Raw genomic sequence first — 22283 nt, forward strand, 5'->3', positions numbered from 1 at the left:
ACCAACCGGGCCATTAAAAGTCCTGTCGTCGGTGCTGCCCGGCTGAGGCAGGCTAGTCTCTCCCTGTTCTGACACCGCGCTGTGGCCCGGAAGCAGCCAGCAGCGGGTCCAGCTTCTAGGCGGGGGGGTCACAGGGCTCCACGCACTGCCCCTGCCCTGAACACTGGCTCTGCACTCCCATTGGCTGGGAACGGGCCAATGGGAGCTGGGGGCAGTGCCTGCAGGCGAGAGCCATGTGGAGCTGCTTGCGTACTTCCGCCTAGGAGCCCAACCTGCTGCTGGCCGCTTCCGGGGCACCGCATGGTCCATGGTGCCAGAACATGCAGTACGCTTTTCTCTTTAAATGGAATATTGAGACCCATTACATCCCAGGAAATAAAATCAAGATTCAGGACCATTTGGCTGTGTTAAGAATTATTTTTGTAGCCTTACAAATGAAGGGGATGGAATGTTTGTATAATTTGCTCTATTACGTCTCATCTTCCTCCCCATACAGAAACCCATTGGGGTAGGAGTCTATGGATGAAATGTCTCAGACACTCATTCCACAGATTTTGGATTCCCTTGCCAGATAGATGCTTGACACTTGCCAGACTTCCAGGGAATAGGTAGGGGAGAAGAGCACAAAAAGACAAGATAAAGCAAAAACATAACATACATATAACAACTTAACTTTATACCAAGCATAAGCAAGCACAATGAAAAGGCAATAGTTGTCAAATACTTAACATTATATAGACAAAACTAAACCATTCGTAAATTCCGGAGGGGTCAGCCAGGGAGACACACTATCCAGGCCGGGAGATCCACCAATATCCATTATTTAAAGTATTATTATTATTACTATTATTTATTTAAAACAGGCATCCTATTTTCCCCACACCAGAGTAGTAACTACATGGTAAGGAGATAGGAAGGGATCATGCACTCCACAAATGTAATACTTCTTAACTAGGTATGTCAAGGTTATGTATATTATCCCCTAATATGTACTTGTTTCAGTTTGCCAAGCCAAACACCAGAGTACTGGTAATACAGGTTGGTGCACTGAGTAAGACATTGTATGTTGTGGGAATTCCAGAGCCACGTGTCCCTCCCCCTTTTAGTTTACGACCAAACATTCAGTTTCCCTTCTTCATATTAACATATAACTAAGAGGAGAGGAATCTAACTGCTCCCAAAATTGTAAATTATTGCACCAAAAACACAGCAAATAAGTGACTCTTCTATACTAACTTCATACTTCATGTTCCTGAACTCCAGATTTGCGCTTATCGAAGGCATTAGGATGGAGGAAGGAACTGAAGAAGGGGGGGAAGAGGAAGGCAGTGGATGTGGGGAGAGGGGCAAGCAGGGTCAGGGTGAGAGGGAGAAAGTAGAAGGTGACAGGGAGGGTAGAAGTCACTGTTCTTGTAGCCCAGCAACCCATGTTGGTCTTCTCCTCTGCTCTGTTGGACCATAGGGGGTACAACTACATTGCTCAGCTCCTGTGCAGCTTTCCAGGACGTCTTGTAGGGAAGAGAGCCATCTCTCCTACTTCCAACACATCGGCTGTCATGCTGCTGGGCTTTGAGGAGCCCCAGCAGCAAGGCACGGCAACACAGCAGGGTCTCTCACTGGCACCAATTTTAAAAAGTGATATCAGAGCCCTCAAATTTCTACAGAGCATCAGGGAGCTGCACCGCTCCATCTTTGGTGTATGTTGGTGCCCAGCTAATACACAGGCCTTGTAATATTTACAAACAAATGGTTCATGTTGATCTGCCACATGGGGATGTTGTCAAATGTTTCATGAATACCCCAGCACAAATACAGGAGCAAAGAACTTCATATTGCTAATACACAATTTAAATAAATCCTTTTCACAGTCAGTTCGCTCCCATGAGATCAATTCAGGATGAGGTGTTCCCTTAACTCCCATGCTGGGGCGCTTCACAGTTAACAATTTGATGAGAATTTATATATGTGTCCCAAAAATGAATAAAGTATAAGCTTGGAGCTGAAGAAATAACCCAAATAAGTCAGTCAGTCAGTCACAATAATTGGATAGGTTCATAAGTGCAGGTAAGGCAGACATAACAACTGGGAAGTAAACATGGTATAAATCAGAACAGATACTCATTTCACTTCAGGTTATTTAAAAACCTTTTTGCTTCCTGTGGCTTTTGGAACAGATACACTTCCTCACTAATCCTGATATGAAACTGAGCTGGAAACTTTATAAAATATTTAAGTCCTTGCTGCTTAACCAGTTCCCATCCTCTTCTAAAGCCTGATCTCTGTTCAACCACATCTTTTACAATATCTTGAGAAATCATTATTTTATTTTGTGGCATCCCCTCAACAGTTCTCCCCCCACCCATGAGCTAGCCGCAATATTTTTTCTTTTGCCGTAAATCTGAGAAATTTGACAATCAGTGCACAAGGTTTAGCATTCCAGGCTGTTTAGGAGCCAGGGACCTACATGCTCATTCTAAATCAAATTTAAAATCATCCAGCAAGCTGAGCATTTCTCAAAGGAGCCAAGGAACAAATTCTAGGGAGTGATCTTTCTCTGCCCCTTCAGCTAATCTTGATAATTCTCAAATTATTGCAACGAGACCTTCCCTTGAGATCTGCCAGTTCAGATTTAAGAAAAAATAAGTCGGTGCTTCTCTGCAGCTGGGCAGAGAGCCCTTGTACTTGATCTTCCACTGATTATACTATTCCTTCTGCTTCATTCACCCATCTTGTCATGTCAGCGCTGGCAGAAAGGAGTTAACTGAGGTAACAGTGTATCGTGTGGCCTTGATATCTACCATGTCTGCCGTAACTCTCTCCAACAGGGCCACCATATACATAGTGCCCTTAGCAGTTGCCAACTTGTTCACAGTGTGTGTGTGTCGGGGGGGGGGGGAGGTGGAACTTTATTCTCAGCATCTCAATTTTGTGCTAACTAGTGCTTATATCTTTCCTTTTCTTATCCCCCACCCTTTTTGGTGTTAGTTTAACCCCCTTATGACTACTCTAGCTAGCCTGTCCCAAAGGAGATTAGTTCCCCTTCTCCTGAGGTGGAGGCCATCTAAACTATACAATCCCCTCTTCCCATAGAAAGTAGACCAATGTTCCACAAAACCAAAACCCTCCACCCTACACCACTTACCTAGCCAGCAGTTCACTTCCAGAATCTTCTGCCTTCTGTCTTCCTTTGCCCTTGGCACAGCCTTTCCAGGTTCTCTCACCTGAGAGAACCATCACCAGTATTGCTCCCTCCCGTGTCTCTTTCTCACTGGGAAAAAGGACCTCCCAGCAGGCCTGGCTCTCAGGTTTGTAGTCGCCATGTCCCATAGGAGCTATAATCTGCAGAAAGCCTTTTTTCTAAACTGAAATTTCTAAAGAACTGTGCTAGGCCTGTATCCTGCCTTAAAGCGCCAGCGTGCCCTGTTACAGACTCATAAGATGAAGATTTTTCTATGGAAAATCAAAACATTATGGCCCAGATCCACCAAGGTAGACTCCTAACTTCCATTGACCTCAATGGAAATTAGAAGACTAAATACCTTCGTGGATCTGGGCCTAAATCTTTTTTTTCAACTCCACTGGCAATATTTACATCAGCGTATAGGACAGATGATACCACCTACTCAGTTAGCCCCTGAACCTGTAATGAAGTCTGCCTGCACAGACATCTTGGCAGAACTGGAACCTCACTGAGTAAATGGTAACATCATTCTTATACTCTGATGCAGATTATGACCAGCAGTGACTCAGTGGGGCTCCATGTGGGCTCAGGGGCCAGCCCATGAAGAGCTCATGGCAGGATTGGGACCTTAATGACAGATTCAGCAACTTTCTCTAATCACCTGTCCCTATGCTCTTTAGATACTAATAAAGCCCTATATATTAGTTCCATTCAGTCATTAATTGGGAGATATCACTGATATATGAAGCAACAAAAATAAACAGATTTGAGAATACTCATTTTATATTAGTTCTTTTCAGATAATTTTAAGATCTACTTTTCAAGTCATTCTCTTTCTAATACATTTTCCCTGTACTAATTAATTAAGTGTGTTTTAGAGGTAAATACATCTAGGATATACTATATGACACAGCTTTCAAGACAAACAGGTGACTGCCAAGCAGATCTACAGACACTAGAGCAACGGTTCTCAAACTGGGGTCATGAACAGGTGTCAGGTATCATAACCACTCTGCTCTTTCTATATTGCTAAATGGGAGAGGGATCCCAGATAGATACTAAGGGGTTTCTTGGGGAAAGCAGTCAAGGGATGGAAAAGGTGGAGAACCACTGCACTGGATTATAGACTTTTTTTTGTTCATGTGTATGATCACTTTAGAGCAACTCTGGCAACTGTTCCACTTTTGCACTGAATTTCCTGTCAGAATCAGAGTAAAATGTGGAAGTGTTTCATCTCTCTCTCTCAAACACTAACATATACAATTTTTTCTTTCTGGACACTGGTCCAACACCAATAGTTAGAAAAGTTTACTGGTCCTGGAAGCATTAACTGTTTTAACTAAATGTTTCTAACTCTATCAAATGTTGGAGTTTAAAATCAAATCATTCTGAAGACTACATTGTTTTATTCCTTCCCACTGCAATTCTGACATGTCCTTAGAGGTCAATACCTCATTAAACATTAGATTTAAAGATTCATGCTTTATACCACAATGCAAGTATGATTAGAATCAGGTTCCAAGTTTATCTTTTCTTTTGTTAGCCTCTACAAACTTCCTATTTCTATTAATCTTTGCAGCTCTTGAGAATAATCTCTTTCAACAAATCTGTGAGAATGACTCCAGCTCATATATCACCAGAGTCCTCAGTTCATCTTCAACTCTTCACCCTGGATTTGAAACACCCAGTGAACGTAATATTGATCAGTTTGGTAAAACTCAGACTCCAGAACTTTATGTCCCTCCACCTACGCAAGAAACTATCAATTTTGTAAGTAAAGCATAATTATTGATCATCTTCTAAAAGAACTATGGCTGTATTTACATTAAAACATAATTTCTTACATTGTTCATTATCCTACCAAGAGGCAACATGATCAAATCATGAATTCTTTCAATAGACAGAAGCAAGATTTGGACAAAGGATATTTAAAGTGAGATCTGGAACTTAATTGCTAATTATTAAAAAACTGCTGTTTACCAAAAGAAGTAGATGTTGGAGTCTTAGAATCAAATGGAGATCTGTAAAATATATATTATGCCAAGGGTTTTCAAATTTTTCATAGTATGGACACATCTTAAAGTTAGCTTTGTGGGTACCTCTCCTTCCATTCATAATTGTACAAATCAGCACCCCTTTGTGAATGCAACTAGAACAATTTCTTACATGGAAAAGTACTATTAGGAAATATAGTTATCTAAGAAAAGAAAATATATGTAGCAAAGTGCACATGTACGCTATGAATGTACAGAACATGAAATTCACTCTTAAAGCAACATTTTAATGGGTCTTCAATCTAGCCTCTACTTTTACCCCTGCAGTTGAGTACGCACCCAGCTTATATGCCTAATTATGCAATAGAAGACATTTTTATGTGGAAAATATGGTAATTGCCTGTGCAAATGTGTTGTGAAGGCACAGTTTTGTGCAGTTAGAATGAAAATGTTGAAAATTAGATTCTGTAATCTCTGAGGAGAAAGTCCAGGATAAACATCTTAACACACTTAAAACCGACTTCTCCGAACAAGGACACTCCACTGAGAAGTGGATTGCATCATGGAACAGCCCACCCAAATACCCCAAGAGAACTTGCTTCAATACAGAAATAACCCCTCCCCTCCGATCACACCTGCTTAGTTTTCACCTACCACCCTACACTGGAACCCATGCAGGGTATCAAACAATCCATACTTGATGGGGACCCCATTCTGAAAGAAAACTTTCCTGAACCCCCACTTCAGACCTTCAAACAACCTTTGCAAGCTCAGCATCAGAAGCAAGTTCCCCACAGATCAGGACACATCAATTCAAAGTGGCACCAGACCTGCCAGAGCAACAGATGCAAAACCTGAAGACATATCTCCACTGCTACAATGATCAACATCCCTCACAACACAGCTTTCCAGATCTCTGGGTCCTAGACATGCCTATCACAACATGTGGTGCACCTCATCCAGTGCACTAAATGCCCAGCGACACTTAATTTAAGGTTTATTACAATAACCTGTAACCTACTAACCCTGTCTTTTTGCCCTATGACTGCAGAGGTGTTAATGGGCCACTCTACCTTGAATAGTCCCTTACAATATGTGCCAACTACTTATGTTAAACAATCTGTTCCACCTTGCATTTTGCTGTGATGCTGGGATTACCCTTCCCAGGCCTGAAGAAGAGCTCTGTGTGGCTCAAAAGCTTGTCTCTCTCACCAACAGAAATTGGTCCATTAAGCGATATTACCTTACACACCTAGTCTCTATAATATCCTATAGGATATTGTTAGCTGATACCAGATCACTCAATTTTCAAGCGTTGCTGTCTCTTTTCCTTTCTTTCTGCATGTACTATGGACACCCAAGAGGGGGTGCAGGGTTGCTTTTTTTTAAACTATTTTAACAGTTAAAATGTTACAAATTCTAGTGATATTTTCCATTCTAAGGAATATCTGTTCAAACCAACTATATGTTACCCAAAAGCAGAAAAGTATTTTTTAGGGCTGTCAAGCAATTAAAAAAAATTAATTGCACGATTAATCATACTGTTAAACAATAATACAATACCATTTATTTTAAATATTTTTGGATGTTTTCTACATTTTCAAATATATTGATTTCAATTATAGCAGAATACAAAGTGTACAGTTCTCACTGTATGTTTATTTGTTATTACAAATATTTGCACTGTAAAAAACAAAAGAAATAGTATTTTTCAATTTACCTAATACAAGTACTGTAGTGCAATCTCTTTGTCGTGAAAGTTGAACGTATAAATGTAGAATTATGTACAAAAATATAACTGCATTCAAAAATAAAACAATGTAAAACTTCAGAGCCTACAAGTCCATTCAGTCCTATTTCTTGTACAGCCAATTGCTCAGAGAAACAAGTTTGTTTACATTTGCAGGAGATAATGATGCCCGCTTCTTGTTTACAATGTCATCTGAAAGTCAGAACAGGTGTTCTCATGGCACTGTTGTAGCTGCTGTCGCAAGATATTTACACAATTACAGCTATTGAGTCAAAATGGGCAGGATTTTCCCTGGACTGGCCCTGGATTGTGGTTGCTTGTAAACAAGGGATGCAGAACATAGTGTCCAGTTATAAAAGTGACAAATCAGCTCACCAGTATCCAATATTATTTCACATTAATCTATAACACTACATGCTTTAAATTGCTGTTTGAAATGCTGAAGTCTGTAATATTATTTCTTTTAATTGAGAGTATACATAGTTTCGTAAGTCAAAAGCAATGCATTATTTATAGATCTGGAATTCTGATAATTCAGAGAAAGTTCTCCATTCTGTGATCTATAATTCCATTGTTTCTAAACCTTGGAGTCATTTTTAGAATTTGGGGTTAGGTTAATGATCTACAGAGCTTTACAGGTTTTAGGAAGGGGGGTTATTTTGTCCAAAAAATGCTACATATTTCTATTTTCCTAATCGGCAATTCACTATCAATTGTGGATTTCTTTTCAAATTCTGATATTTGATCAATTGTATTCGCTTCTTAATATGATCTGGTTAACCATTCAAAATTCTGACTATCAGCAGTAGAGAGATGAGATGATCCCATGTGACCATGAATGGGAGGAGAAATGTCCACAAAACAATCTGTGTATTAAGATATGGTCTGCATAATTTAAATGTTTATCACCTTCTGCTGTAGTAGTCTCTTAGGCGCTACTTTCCTACTTCCTAAAAGTAGGAAAGAGGCAGAATGCATGCATATCCCCCTGCAAATAATGCAGCAAATAGGGTGCCATCCATCTCAGTGCCTAGATTCAGGATCTAAAATGTCACATAATCCCTTGGAACTACATACTAGAAATTATGAAGCATTTCACAGATTCATTTTACCCTTTGGCCCCTCATATCCCTGATTTTCTTTACTTTGCCAACAAAAAGTTTCCTGCGGCGTTGATTAACGAGAATTAGGTTTGACATAGCCTGTGACTGAATTAAGTGGAAAGCACTATACTGCTTTCTCAGTCCGGCAGCACCCAAGAAGTTCTAAAAATATATTCCAAAAATAGCAAGAGAGAGATGTGGAGGTTCACAATTCATTAGAGAGGTATGAAATTGCCGACCAATACAGCTAAATAGCACATGAGAAAATACTCTTAGCCTCCTACATCATCTCAATTTTTCTCTTGGTATGTGAGTCTAAGTAGAATTTTACCATTAATATAAACTTTGAATCCTTTTGTAGCTGAGCCCTCCAGAGACTGACAGAGAGACGGAGCTGTTATCTTTCTCACTGGATTATACTGCTAGCACACCTTTTCAAAGGAACCTTCCTGATAGTCACAGACAACCAGTGACCTCTTCTCTTTATGGCAGACCTGATGACTTGGAAAGTAGAACTCCTAGTCCAGATGTACCTCTGCCATTCAGTATAATCACAGATGTAGAATGGCCTTCAACAGTTTTGCAGCCTCAAGTAATAGCAACTAGAAAAGGTAAGGAGCAAATGCTGCTGCTAGAATTTGGAAAGAACAAAGATCTTGTTCTTGTCTTTTTACCTTTGGTTTTTGTTTTACAGTAGGTGTTGTTTGGGTTTCTTTAAGGACTTCATTTTTTCCTCCTAAATGCTGACTACTTTTCACAACACTTTGAATACAACCCATTTTAAATTTTTTATTATGCCAAATGCAGAGTGAATAAGGAGGCAGAGTGGATTAAGTGAATAAGTCATTTTCATGCTTGGAGAGTTGAGTTCAAATCATTTAGCTTTGACAGAGAAAAAATGTAATAGCTCAATACACAACTGAGAACAATTAGCAAACTCTGCTCAGGTGAGCCTGGGGCCTGAAAATGTAGCAGATGTTTCTCATCAAGGATGAATGGCATTCACAATATTTCAGGAGGTAGCCTGCTCACTAGAGTTGCCTCCACTATTTTTTAGTCTAGGCAGTGTTAACAAACCTTAATATTTGCTAGACCCTAAATTCACTAGATTATATAGGGAACAAAATAAAAGCATGTATAAACCTGGAGTTAAATATTTGCAAACCACTAATTTTTTTTATCCAACTGGTTGCTGTTGCTTGGCAATGACATTTTCTAGAATAAGAGCACAACTCTGGCACCTCAACACTGATTTAGGTTCCAGAATAGGGATTTAAGCACCCCAATTTGAAAACGGAGCCACTAGTCCATATATCTTTCAATCCATTCACATACCTTCCACTGATATCAATGGGATCTTGATTGAGGGCTCTATATGACCCCAAGAGATCAAGTGGGTGGAACAGAAGATGGTTTTTATTTACTGAAGAAGGTTCTTTTATAAAATTCAATTTAACACAATAAGGAAGAAAATTCCCAGCTAACTTAACTTGATGTGTTTTCAGATCCTAGGTGCTTGGAGCCTATGAAACCAGGAGACTGTCGAGATTATCTGGTAAAGTGGTATTATGACAAGGATGCCAATTCTTGTGCCCGTTTTTGGTATGGAGGTTGTCATGGCACCAGAAATAGGTTTGAGACAGAAAAAGAATGTCAGAAAACCTGTATTCATGGATGAACAAGTAAGTCACATCTGTGCTGGAGGCTATCCTCACAAATCCATAGTCATCTTTTAAATTGAAAAGATAAGAAAATTAATTGTGCAGCATATTGAACACAGGGACCAGAGGTATTCAACTCTTCAAGTGGTCTCCCAAGTATAACTGTCTAAAGGGATGCAAAACCTGATTTATAGAAGTACTACAATAATTCAGTTGTCTTGTTGCCATGTAGAATATTTTGCAGATACTGTTTAACATGTGCCTCCACAGACAACGAGATAGAATTCCTAGCCCTGAGGTAGCATTTTTCATCCATAAATCTTAAAGCGCTTTACAATAGGTGGGTAAGCATTAGTATCATCATTTGACTGATGAGACATGGAGGCTCGGTGATGTTACATAATTTACTTGGGGGCACAAGTGGGAATATTGGACTGCCTATAGTCTGAAACCTCCAAAGAAAAACTATTGTATTGTCTCATAGCTATAGCTCTCTCTATAATAGCTACCTCTATATAGATTGATGTTTTAGATATCTCCTTAATGTCCAAGACATTTTTAAAAAATTAAGGTTTTGCTGTAAGTGGCATAAGTGTTTACAGTTAAACAACTAGAGCTGTGGGTACATCATATTAATTAGGTGATATGGAATCCAACACAGCAACAGCTGAACCATTATCTCTGGTATCAGAATTAACTTCCTTATTTTTGCTTGTGAGTCTAAGAAAGTTTCTGCTCATCTAAATCACAGAAAATATGATCTTTTTAGTTACTTTAAAGTGCAGCAATTGCATTCCTCAAAGCTCTCTAATAATCAAATTAATTTTTATTGCCTTCTAGAAACTGTCAGTTGGGATTGGTGAAGATGAATGTTTCTGGCGTGAGTACAGGAATGAACACTTGAGAAGAATCCAGAATGATGTGCCAATATGAACACTACTAGCATACCTTTTAGTGCTTGTCACAATATGACAGACATTCACATTAACTAGAATGTAGATACACTCATGTATACCATATATATCTAGATCTTCACAGTAATAACTTTATTATGTATACAAAGGAATATACCTTTTCCCTCCAACTTTGTTGTTTTAATATAGTACTGTATATGGCAAATATCATTTCAGTTTTAGGATTAAGATGTCAAACATTTTGATACTCAGCATTTAATAATAGAGGCCTCAATCTATTTGAAAAATAAAATATGCTACAGTTTTAAACAGAAATTAATGGTGCTTGAAATTATTTCTCTTGTTACAGCACTTAGAGCAGCGAATGAAAATGTGTCATTTATGAGTATCCCTGGGGGATTTAAATACCATGGATATAACTGAATCAGTGTTTTCTTCTGTTGAAGCAGGTTTGGATTTACCACTAGAATAATTTTGTCAGTTAGAAAGGTAAGCCCTGTCAAGTCCTTTTATTATATAATTATGGTAAAATCTATGAGCGACTTCAACTCTTAGGCTGTTTAACATATTTTGATATCTTAGGGCCACTGCATAATAGAATGAAACAAAAAAGTATATACACGACAGTAAAATAAAATAAATTATGTTGCAATTAAAAGGGAAAAGCACTGAAAGGTGTACAGAAATCTTTATTTCTATTATACTGCTTTTTGCTTTCAGACCCAACCCTACCTGAAGGCACTGTATAAGCTAAAACTGAAGAGCTTCTGATTAAATTAGTATAAAGTAGTCTTGCATCGTTATTTGTTTGGAAATACAATACTTATGCCTGCATAGCACTCATGCCAATCTTTACATGATGATCATTATGGTTAGATGGATCACTATGCGTACACAGTTTTAAGTTCCTCTTACTTAACCCTTAAGGACATCATATTTACCTCAGATGTTATTCAAAGCTCACTGAAAGAAATGCTGGAGCATATGATTTTTCCAAAGGACTAGTGATTTTGTGTGCCCAACCAGAGACACCTAAAACAAGGCATACTTTTCAGAGAAAGGGTGCTCACCCATTTCTGAAAATGAGTCTCTGGTAACAGTGTCTCAAGTTGGATATCCAAAAAGGAGGCAGCCCAAATCACTAGTCACTTCTTAAAATGTTGGCCTGTATGTATAGAACTAATATTAGCTCATGATCACTTCATCTTGAAAAATGGGGGATTTAGTGCAGGGGTTCCCAAACCTGGTTCGCAGCTTGTTCAGGGTAAGCCTCTGGCGGGCCACAGACGCTTTGTTTACCTGAGCGTCTGCAGGTACAGCCGCTTGCAGCTCCTAGTGGCTGCGGTTCACTGTTCCCAGCCAGTGGGAGCTGCGGGAAGCAGTGGCCCAGCCCGCACCACTTCCCGCAGCTCCCATTGGCCGGGAATGGCGAACTGCAGCCACTGGGAGCTGCGAGCAGCCATACCTGTGGATGCTCAGGTAAACAAAGCATCTCACGGCCCACCAGGGGCTTACTGTGAACAAGCCGTGAACCAAGTTTGGGAACCCCTGATTTAGTGTCTGTTTAGAATGCAAAAGTCAAAAATGAGGAGAGTACCAGGGAAACATTGAGCTTCACAGTGTTGCTTGCTTCAGTAGCAGGGGTTCTGAGATTTAGAACAAAATCAAGCTGTTAAAAGCTCAAATACTATTTTCTTTCACAATAAAAAAAAAAAGGAAAATTCTCTTCACTTCTTATTTCAAAATACACTGAAATTTATTAACAGGGCCACCAAAAATCTGCTATTCTTTTGATCATAGCAACAGTGGCACTGCAAATGATATGGAAAAACTCTTGTGGGGACTAAGATTTTATTGGCCCACAGGATAAGTGGCCACACTTAGCAGGGCACAATTACACATTCATTCTAATAATTCAAGACAGAACTCTTTATTTTACATGTAATCTCCTCAAATACCACCAGATGGGGTAACTATAAAAAAAATTACAAAGTCCCTCGTAGCAAGAATAAAGACAATGGACAAGAAATTCTCTTTACTGGATGGGAATTCTACAGAGCAAGGCAAAGACTAGCAATTCAGATACAGATCCGGTGGAAGAGATACTAAGGACGCTTCAGTCACTGCCACAATGGTATGCACACGGAACTCAGCCTGTTCAGTCTATTTCTTTAGAGATTTGTGTGAAAACAAAGCAATGCCCACACGAGCTCTATTTTAAACAAACAGCCTTTTATTTTTACATTCTGAAAAACACCAAGTGGGCAGCATCTTGTCTGCTTCACATGAAACAGGCTGTCCCAGGCTCTTTCACAGATATTATGGATGTTAAAAATAAGTTATATTTTGGTAATTTCAAGTTGACTAGTGTTCACATCACAAAACCAATGAACTGTTACTACTCTGATGTATTAAAAATGTATCCATGACATTTTAAAATCCTGATTCCCATTGAACTGAAACCTAAATACTAATATGTTGTCTACATTATATAATTAGGATAATACTTTATATATTGTTGTATAAATCCACATTTATATTTAATAATGGAGTATATTTCAGACAGGAAGAGACCTCTGGCAAAGTATAATTGGAGAAATAGAAATAAATATTTTCTGCTAATGAGGAAGACACTACCTGTCCCCTTCCAAGGAAGTCTTTGTAGAAATACTGCGGGGGGGAATAAAGTACTTCTTACAATTTAGTTTTAAAATATGACTGTTAATTAGCCAACAATTTTAGAGCAAATCTATTTAACATTAATATTTTTGTCAGAAAACAAATGGATACTAGGTCTACAGTGAATCATATACATACGTATTCTATCTTGTTGCCAAATACAGAACATTATTTATCATTTGTATCTTACAGTATATTCTACTTTTTGAAGACCAGTTTTTTGCAGTACAGGCAATCAGATTCCATATTACCGCTATTGTTACATATTCTAACTTTTAAGTATCATCATTCAGAAAAATTCCAGAATGATACGTATCAACTATGTTGTTTTACTGGCAAATAAAAGACACCTCTACCCCGATATAACGCAACCCGATATAACAGGAATTCAGATATAACTCGGTAAAGCATTATAAAGGTAAAGGAGGCAGGGTGGGCAAGCGGGGTTAAGGGTGGGAGTCGGGTGGGCACGTAGGGTGAGGAGGCGAATAGGGAGGTGAGCTGCAGGCAGAAGGAGGGTGAGGAGGCAGGCGGGTGGGAAGACGGTGAGCAGGAGAGCAGTGGTCGGGCGGAGGCGCGCCGGACGGATGGTGAGGAGACTAGCAGGGTGGCGAGCAGTGCAAAAATTAAGTGAAGAGAGAAGAGCAGGAAAGGAGGAGGAAGAGAGAGAACAAAGGGAAGCCAGGCGAGAGGAGGAGACAGTGAAGGAAAATGCCTGGGAAAGCAGAGAGATTGCAACTCTTTGGAGTTGCCTTACCCTGCTCTACATAAGAGGGAAGCTACAACGGCCTATTTTAGGGACCTCGTGAGGCGGTGGGGAGGGAACCCTGAGTCCAGGGAGGCTTTGCTCACTAACGGGCTGGGGCGGGGGCATAGTGATGGTGCAAGTGAGATTAGGGACCCCCTCTGGAGCCTGTATTCCGGCCTCGTGTTGAGCAGCGCCCTGGCAGCCGTTATGGGAGACGCTGGTGCCAAGGGAAACCTCTTTGTGATCGGGATCTTCTGAATGTTCCTTCACATTGAACAGCATCCTGGCACAAGGTGTAGGGAAGCTTTTGGTTTCAAGCTGGTTTGTGGGGCTCCCTGCATCATATAGCTCCAATGGGATTATAGGGGCTTGAGAGTCAGCATCTCCCTGCCCCACCTGCTTCCCTTGCTAGCGATGGACCCTTCTCCCTGGCTCCCCTAGTGAGTCCGCCCCAAGCTCCCCAGCCTGGTGCTGAGCTGCGAGTCACACACCTAGCCTCGCCAGGACAGTAACTGCCCCGCGCTGTATGGGTCCCAACTCCCATCGGTCCCCTCGGGCTTTTGCTGCACCACTGCACCAAGGTGGCCTGCGCCGCGCCTCTGTGGAGCCCCCCAGCTCCCCACCAGGACCGTCTCCAGAGCTGTGGAACTTCTCATTCCGCTAGCTGCCCCGGTGCCTCCCCCCAGACACTCCTCGCCCTGCCGCCGGTCCCAGCACGCCTCCTGCAGCGCCCCTGGCACCCAGAGCTTTCACTTGTGGCACAGGGGTCTGTCCTTCCCCTTCCCGTGCCCGCACAGCCACCAGGAGATACCGACTGCCCATCCCCCCTCACTCCTCAGTGCTCCACCGGGACTTCCCGGGCCTCCCACTGGACCACCACTGAGCATATACACAGCTCCCCACTCTGTCCCCACTGACCCTTCCAGCCGCCACCACTAGCCTCCCAGCCCTCCTGACTGCTCCATCAGAAACCTCCCTCTGTGCCGCATTACTTCACCCCCCGCCCTGTCACCGACCCCCCTGCCCGACATAAGATTTTTTGGCTCCCAAGGACAGTGTTATAGTGGGGTAGAGGTGTATACAAATACACACTAAACTGATTTTATTGTCACATACCTTAAGGTAGATTGCTTCTTCTAACTTCTGTGTAATATTTTTTGCTTATAAAAGTCACAGACAAATAACACTGAGTAGATCCAAGTACAAGGTGGCCAGGTGACATTCTGTCTTTCCCACTTTCTACTAATGAAACTTATTCTTAACCACAACACCTCTGAAACTGCTCTTGGACAGAGACTTTAAATCATGCAGGTTTAGGAGGTGGACCAATGTCAGTTCATGACATGAAGCAGAATTTGAATTGGTGTGTTTTACACTTCCAAACACATTCTAAAAGTACAAGTAAACCCTGATTTTCCAAACTCTGACTATTTGAATCTCCATGTTGTCTGCGATTCATATTGTCCAGTGTAGTGGGGTATACAAACCCCTTACAGGGCAACAAGGGGTTAAGGAACTGCTCTGGACTCAGCCAGCCCTGCCCTGCCCTACCTGCAAGAGAAGCATAGACTGGAGGGAAAGTTAAAAGGGAGCAGAACAGCTCACTGGGCAGGCCAGGGAAGAGAAAGGACCCTTACTTTGCAGTTCCAGAGGAAAGGGCTGAGGGAAGCCAGGATCTCTCCCAGGAAACTGCCTGAAGGGCCCACCCTGAGGGAAGGGAGGGTCTGCTTCTGTTGTACCTGGAAAGGGAGGTATTTCCCCCTTTTGCACACTAACTCACTTTGCTTGTGTTAATTCCTCTTGTTTTATTTATGGCTAGCCCAGAAGGGGAGAGACTTGGAACTGACCTGGCCCAAGGGCCAAGTCACAGGAGGAGGCAGCCGCTACCCCCAAGAGCTGCCATGCCACGCCTGGCCATGAGGAGGTGCCAAGCAGTGAGCTGACCCCTTTCAGAGCCTCCTGTGATAGACAATGAACTTTGGACACTACCTGAATGGTAGGAAGTGGCCCAGCGAAGGCAGCATTAACGTGCTTCTGAGTGCCAGACTTCTGGTAGCCCTCACAGGGCCCTGGGCCGGAGCCTGGTGGAGTGGGAGAGCCTGGGTCCCCTACCTTCTCTGTGTTTTGAAGGGCCTAACTCCCTGACCACTAGGTGACACTCCTCATGAATGCCAATCATCACAGACCTGGAACAGAAACCAACCAAATATATCTCATATAGGAGCCACTAAAAAAAGAATTTGAAGAACAACTAGCGAAAGACTCAAAAGCAACAGCAAAAAAAGTTTTAAGTACATCAGAAGCAGGAAGCCTGCTAAACAACTAATGGGGCCGCTGGACGATTTTGATGCTAAGGGAGTACTCAAGGAAGATAAGGCCATTGCAGAGAAACTAAATGAATTCTTTGCTTCGGTCTTCACAGCTGAGGATGTGAGGGAGATTCCCAAACCTGAGCCATTCTTTTTAGGTGACAAATCTGAGGAACTGTCCCATATTGAGGTGTCATTAGAGGAGGTGTTTGAACAAATAGATAAATTTAACAGCAATAAGTCACTAGGACCAGATGATATTCACCCAAGAGTTCTGAAGGAACTCAAATGTGAAATTGCAGAACTACTAACTGTGGCATGTAACCTATCATTAAAATCAGCTTCTGTACCAGATGACTGGAGGATAGCTAATGTGATGCCAATTTTTAAAAAAAGGTCCAGAGGTGATCCCTGCAATTACAGGCTGGTAAGCCTAACTTCAGTACCAGGCAAACTGGTTGAAACTACAATAAAGAACAGAATTATCAGACACATAGATGAACACGATTTGTTGGGGAAGGGTCAACATGGTTTTTCTAAAGGGAAATCATGCCTCACCAATCTACTAGAATTCTCTGAGGGAGTCAACAAGAATGTGGACAAGAGCAATCCAGTGGATATAGTGTACTTAAATTTTCAGAAAGCCTTTGACAAGGTCTCTCACCAAAGGCTCTTAAGCAAAGTAAGCTGCCATGGTGGGATAAGGGGGAAGGTCCTCTCATGTATCAGTAACTGGTTAAAAGTAGGGCTGTGAAGCGATTAAAAAAATTATTTGTGATTAATCACACTGTTAAACAATAGAATACCATTTATTTAAATATTTTTGGATGTTTTCTACATTTTCAAATATATTGATTTCAATTACAACAGAATACAAAGGGTACAGTGCTCACTTTATATTTATTTTTATTACAAATATTTGCACTATAAAAAACAAAAGAAATATATTAGGTGAATTGAAATATATAAGTACTGTAGTGCAATCTCTTAATCATGAAAGTAGAACTTACAAATGTAGAATTATGGACAAAAAATAACTGCATTCAAAACTAAAACAATGTAAAACTTTCGAGCCTACAAGTCCACTCAGTCCTACTTCAGCCAAACGCTGAGACAAACAAGTTTGGAGATAATGCTGGAGATAATTCTGCCCACTTCTTGTTTACAATGTCACTTGAAAGTGAGAACAGGCATTTGCATGGCAGTGTTGTAGCCAGCATCACAAGATATTTACGAGCCAGATGCGTTAAAAAATCATATGTCCCTTCATGCTTCAACCACCATTCCAGGAGACATGTATCTATGCTGATGATGGGTTCTTCTTGATAACAATCCAAAGCAGAGTGGACCGACGCATGTTCATGTTCATCATCTGAGTCAGATGCCACCAGCAGAAGATTGATTTTCTTTTTTCGTGGTTTGGGTTCTGTAGTTTCTGCATCAGAGTGTTGTTTGTCTAAGTCTTCTGAAAGTATGCTCCACACCTCATCCCTCTCAGATTTTGAAAAGCACTTCAGATTCTCAAACCTTGGGTTGAGTGCTGTAGCTATTTTTAGAAATCTCACATTGGTACCTTCTTTGCGTTTTGTCAAATCTGCTGTGAAAGTGTTCTTAAAACGAACATGTGCTGGGTCATCATCAGAGATTGCTATAACATGAAATATATGGCAGAATGCAGGTAAAACAGAGCAGGAGACATACAATTCTCCCCCAAAGAGTTCAGTCACAAATTTAATTAATGCATTATTTTTCTAACGAGCATCATCAGCTTGGAAGCATGTCCTCTGGAATGATGGCCAAAGCATGAAGGGGCATACAAATGTTTAGCATATCTGGCATGTAAATACCTTGCAAAGCTGGCTACAAAAGTACCATGTGAACACCTGTTCTCACTTTCAGGTGACATTGTAAATAAGAAGCTCGCAGCAGTATCTTCCGTAAATGTAAACAAACTTGTTTGTCTTAGTGATTGGCTGAACAAGAAGTAGGACTTAGTGGATTTGTAGGCACTAAAGTTTCACATTGTTTTGTTTTTGAGTGTAGTTATGTAACAAAAAATACGTCTTTTGTTTATCATTTTTACAGTGCAAATATTTGTAATAAAAAATAATATAAAGTGAGCACTTACACTTTGTATTCTGTGTTGTAATAGAAGTCAATATATTTGAAAATGTAGAAAAACATCCAAAAATATTTTATAAATTTCAATTGGTAGTCTATTGTTTAACAGTGCGATTAATCATGATTACTTTTTTTAATCTCAGTTAATTTTTTTGAGTTAATTGTGATCAATCGACAGCCCTAGTTAAAAGATAGGAAACAAAGGGTAGGAATAAATGGTCAGTTTTCAGAATGGAGAGAGGTAAACAGTAGTGTCTCCCAGGGGTCTGTACTGGGGCCAGTACTGTTCAACATATTCATAAATGATCTGGAAAAAGGTGAGGTGGCAAAATTTGCAGATGATACAGAATTACTCAAGATAGTTAATCCAAAGCAGACTGCAGAGTGTTACTCACAAAACTGGGTGACTAGGCAATAAAATGGCAGATGAAATTCCATGTTGATAAATGCAAAGTAATGGACATTGGAAAACATAATCCCAACTATACATATAATATAATGGGGTCTAAATTAGCTGTTGCCACTCAAGAAAAGGATCTTGGAGTCACTGCGTATAGTTCTCTGAAAACATCTGCTCAATGTGCAGCAGCAGTCAAAAAAGCTAACAGAATGTTGGAATCATTAGGAAAGGGATAGATAATAAGACAGAACATATCATATTGCCTCTATATAAATCTATGGTACGCTCACATCTTGAATACTGCATGCAGATGTGGTTGCCCCATCTCAAAAAAGATACATTGGAATTGGAAAACGTACAGAAAAGGGCAACAATAATTATTAGGGGTATGGAACAGCTTCCACGTGAGGAGAGATTAATAAGATTGGGACTTTTCAATTTGGAGAAGAGGCGACTAAGGGGTGGAAGGTAGCGTAGAGATCTAGGAAATCATGACTGGCATAGAGAAAGTAAATAAGGAAGTGTTGTTTACTTCTTCCCATAACACAAGAACTAAGGGTGGGGGGGGGTCAGCAAGTGAAACTGATAGGCAGCAGATTGAAAACAAACAAAAGGAAATATTTCTTCACACGGTCAACTTGTGGAACTCTTTGCCAGAGGATGTTGTGAAGGCCAAGACTATAACAGGGTTAAAAAAATAAAGAACTAGATAAGTTTATGGAGGATAGGTCCATCTATGGCTATTAGCCAGGATGGGCAGGGATGCTAAGCCATGCTCTGAAGTGTCCCTAGCCTCTGTTTGCCAGACACTGGGAATGGCGGGCAACAGCGGATGGATCACTTGATGATTACCTGTTCTGGGTCATTCCCCCTGAAGCACCTGGCATTGGCCCCTGTTGGAAGACAGGATACTGGGCTAGATGGACCATTGGTCTGACCTGGTATGACCATTCTCATCTTCTTAAGTTCACTATCCATCCATTACATGGGAACAACTTTTAGTCCCTGTTGAGTTGGACTGGATTCATGCTGGTGATCTGTAGGTGAAAGGCTACATAAAACTTATTAGCAATGCCCTGATGCATCCATTCCCCAATACATCCTATTGTTACCTCTTTGAGAACAAGGCTTGGTTTTGTAAAAATGAGTTGTTTAAATCAAGTTCTGACCTTTTTGGAGTTTACTCAGGAGGGGACATTCTCTCTCTGGACACACAGGCAAACTCTCAGATATGTTGCTCTCCCTCTTCTTCAAACAAGCCATATGATAAGTGCTCCACCCTGCTTTTAAAGGGACAGCTTCCATTCACAAAACAAACAGTAAAACATACTAACAACATCAAAATAAAATGATTGTTGATAACTGGCATAATTACTCCAGGATCCTTCTGTAACCCAGGTGCCTAATAGGGATATATCTCTTGAAGAGATCTGCAGTTGGGTGGGGGGAAGAGGTAGGAATGAGTTGGGTCTGGGTCCTTGGTTTTTTTGTTTTTTTGTTTTTTTGGTGTGAAAAACTGATCTTTATTTTCTAGAAATATACAAACTTATTCTCTCATTTCTCCATCTATGTATTCTTCTGTGTTTGTAAGCTGCATATTCATGTAGCCGTCGACAGACACCAGGTAGCCCTTGTACTCCATCTCCCACTTCAGCTTCACCATCACTGGCTTCCCTGTCAGCCCATTCAGGAAGGGCTTGGGGTTCAGGGGCAAGCTCACGGTAACGCAGCCAGGCACAAGGCAGCGGTAAAAACAAAAATTACTCGCAGGGCCGCACGGCAGATTCACAAATAGCTCTCCATACTCAGAAGTTTCTGGAATTGGGTGTGGTAGCTCAATAGGTTCTTGTTTTCTGGACTCAGACTCCATGAGCGTACGTAGTCAGGGCAGCTGCTTTGCAAAAGGCAATGTGCACTGTGTGGGTTGGGAGAAGCTGAGTCTCAGTGGCAGAAAGCAGGCTGTTTTCCCTGACTCTGAAGCATTAACTCTTCAACAGGGAAGCTCTGGCAGTGTTAATTATAGAAAGGGGAAATTGGGAGGGAAAATTTCTTTTAATTTTATACTTGGACTGTTATTTGATTTTAGTCAAACTGTTTTAGTTCAATTGTCTCAAACAGTATGCTTTACCAATTCTCCTCTTATTTGAATGTGATGATGGGGAAAGAGTCATTTATATTTTGCTATTCTCAGTTTTGTATTTTTCTTTAATGGTTTTTTTGAAACTCTATATATCTAACTGAATGGTTGGTTAATTAGTTAGCTGACTAGCTAACAGTGATTTCAGCAAAGGATGAGGAAGAGTCTGCATGGATTCCAGCTGAAGTGGAGAGAGGATGTTTCAGTGCTTTTGACTCAGCAAACTGTATAGAATTTGGTGTTCAAAGACTATAACTGAGATACAGGTGAAGTCAACCTAAGCTTTTGGGAACTCTGTGTTTCTTTTCACTATGTTTCTGTGGGGACTGGCCTGTTTACATTTACATTGTTTTCTTTATTGATGTATAACTGTGAAGATAATGTATGTGAATTATAAAGTAGGATGTTACGTTGTAGAAGTTAAGTTCTTGTTATTATATTTCTTTATCATCAGATTTTATAAAGCTGGTACTTTAAGAATTAAGTTCCTTCCTTTTATTCCTTTTGGGATTTGATTGTGGGGAGGTGGATCCTGTGCAATCCTTGCTGAAAATCCTAAGTGACCAAATTCCGGGTGTCCAGGTGCTTTCTGTGGGAGTTGGGGTTCTTAGGCAAAGGAGAAGGGCAAAGAAGTGAACTCTAGCCCTCCTATAGGTTACACTTGCACTCACTTTTATACATATATTTCTATATCTTTTTTCACCCCCTGCCCCACCTAGATTAGTAGTGGAGTTTGAACCCCTAACATTCAGCAATAGGAATAACTAAGAAAAGAGGAAACAGCATGCATTGCTAGTCTCTTTGTGGATCAGCTCACGTAGGAAGGCAGCAGTAGAACACTGGACATCAGGATTCTTGTTTTCTATTCCTGGATCTGGTAGCAAGATTGTGGTCCAGTGGTTACAATGTAATTCAGGGGTCTCAAACTCAAATGACCCCACGAGGGCCACATGAGGACTAGTACATTGGCCCGAGGGCTGCCTCGGCCCCGCCCCCACTCCACCCCTTCCATGAGCCCCCGCCCCTGCCCCCATTCCAACCCCTTCCCCGAAATCCCCACCCCAACTCCACCCGCTCCCTGCCCCCAGGGGGTGCAGGAGGGGTGTGGGCTGCAGCAGGGAGCTCAGGGCAGGGGGTCGGGGTGCAGGAGGGGTGTGGGGTGCGGCAGGGAGTTGGGGTGCAGGAGGGGGTGTGGCTGCAGGAGGAGTTCGGGGGGGCGGGTCCGGCCCGGTGCGCACCGGGGGCAGGGCAGGCTCCCTGCCTGCCCGCCCTGCCCCTGCGCCGCT

The 22283-nt window shown here is 41.3% G+C and overlaps 2 protein-coding genes across 3 annotated transcripts in view; one reads left to right on the plus strand and one right to left on the minus strand.

Annotated features, from left to right (window-relative positions):
- The window catches only part of COL28A1 (collagen type XXVIII alpha 1 chain), a 116028-nt gene extending 104786 nt beyond the window's left edge, over nucleotides 1–11242 (plus strand). For both annotated transcript variants that reach the window (XM_074945867.1, XM_074945866.1), the window contains exons 33-36: nucleotides 4761–4951; nucleotides 8390–8639; nucleotides 9534–9710; nucleotides 10530–11242. In XM_074945867.1, coding sequence (XP_074801968.1) covers nucleotides 4761–4951; nucleotides 8390–8639; nucleotides 9534–9706 — 614 coding nt within the window. In that variant the 3' untranslated portion in view covers nucleotides 9707–9710; nucleotides 10530–11242. The remainder of the gene's footprint in view (nucleotides 1–4760; nucleotides 4952–8389; nucleotides 8640–9533; nucleotides 9711–10529) is intronic.
- Nucleotides 11243–20116: 8874 nt separating this feature from the next.
- LOC141981727 (small nuclear ribonucleoprotein F-like) lies at nucleotides 20117–20734 on the minus strand. Its single transcript, XM_074943361.1, has one exon. It carries the CDS (start codon nucleotides 20728–20730, stop codon nucleotides 20407–20409), a length of 324 nt encoding a protein of 107 aa, XP_074799462.1. The 5' UTR covers nucleotides 20731–20734; the 3' UTR covers nucleotides 20117–20406.
- Nucleotides 20735–22283: the final 1549 nt, after the last annotated feature.

Source organism: Natator depressus, chromosome 2 (genome assembly GCF_965152275.1).
Source record: "Natator depressus isolate rNatDep1 chromosome 2, rNatDep2.hap1, whole genome shotgun sequence".
In the NCBI taxonomy this organism is placed as follows: domain Eukaryota; kingdom Metazoa; phylum Chordata; order Testudines; family Cheloniidae; genus Natator; species Natator depressus.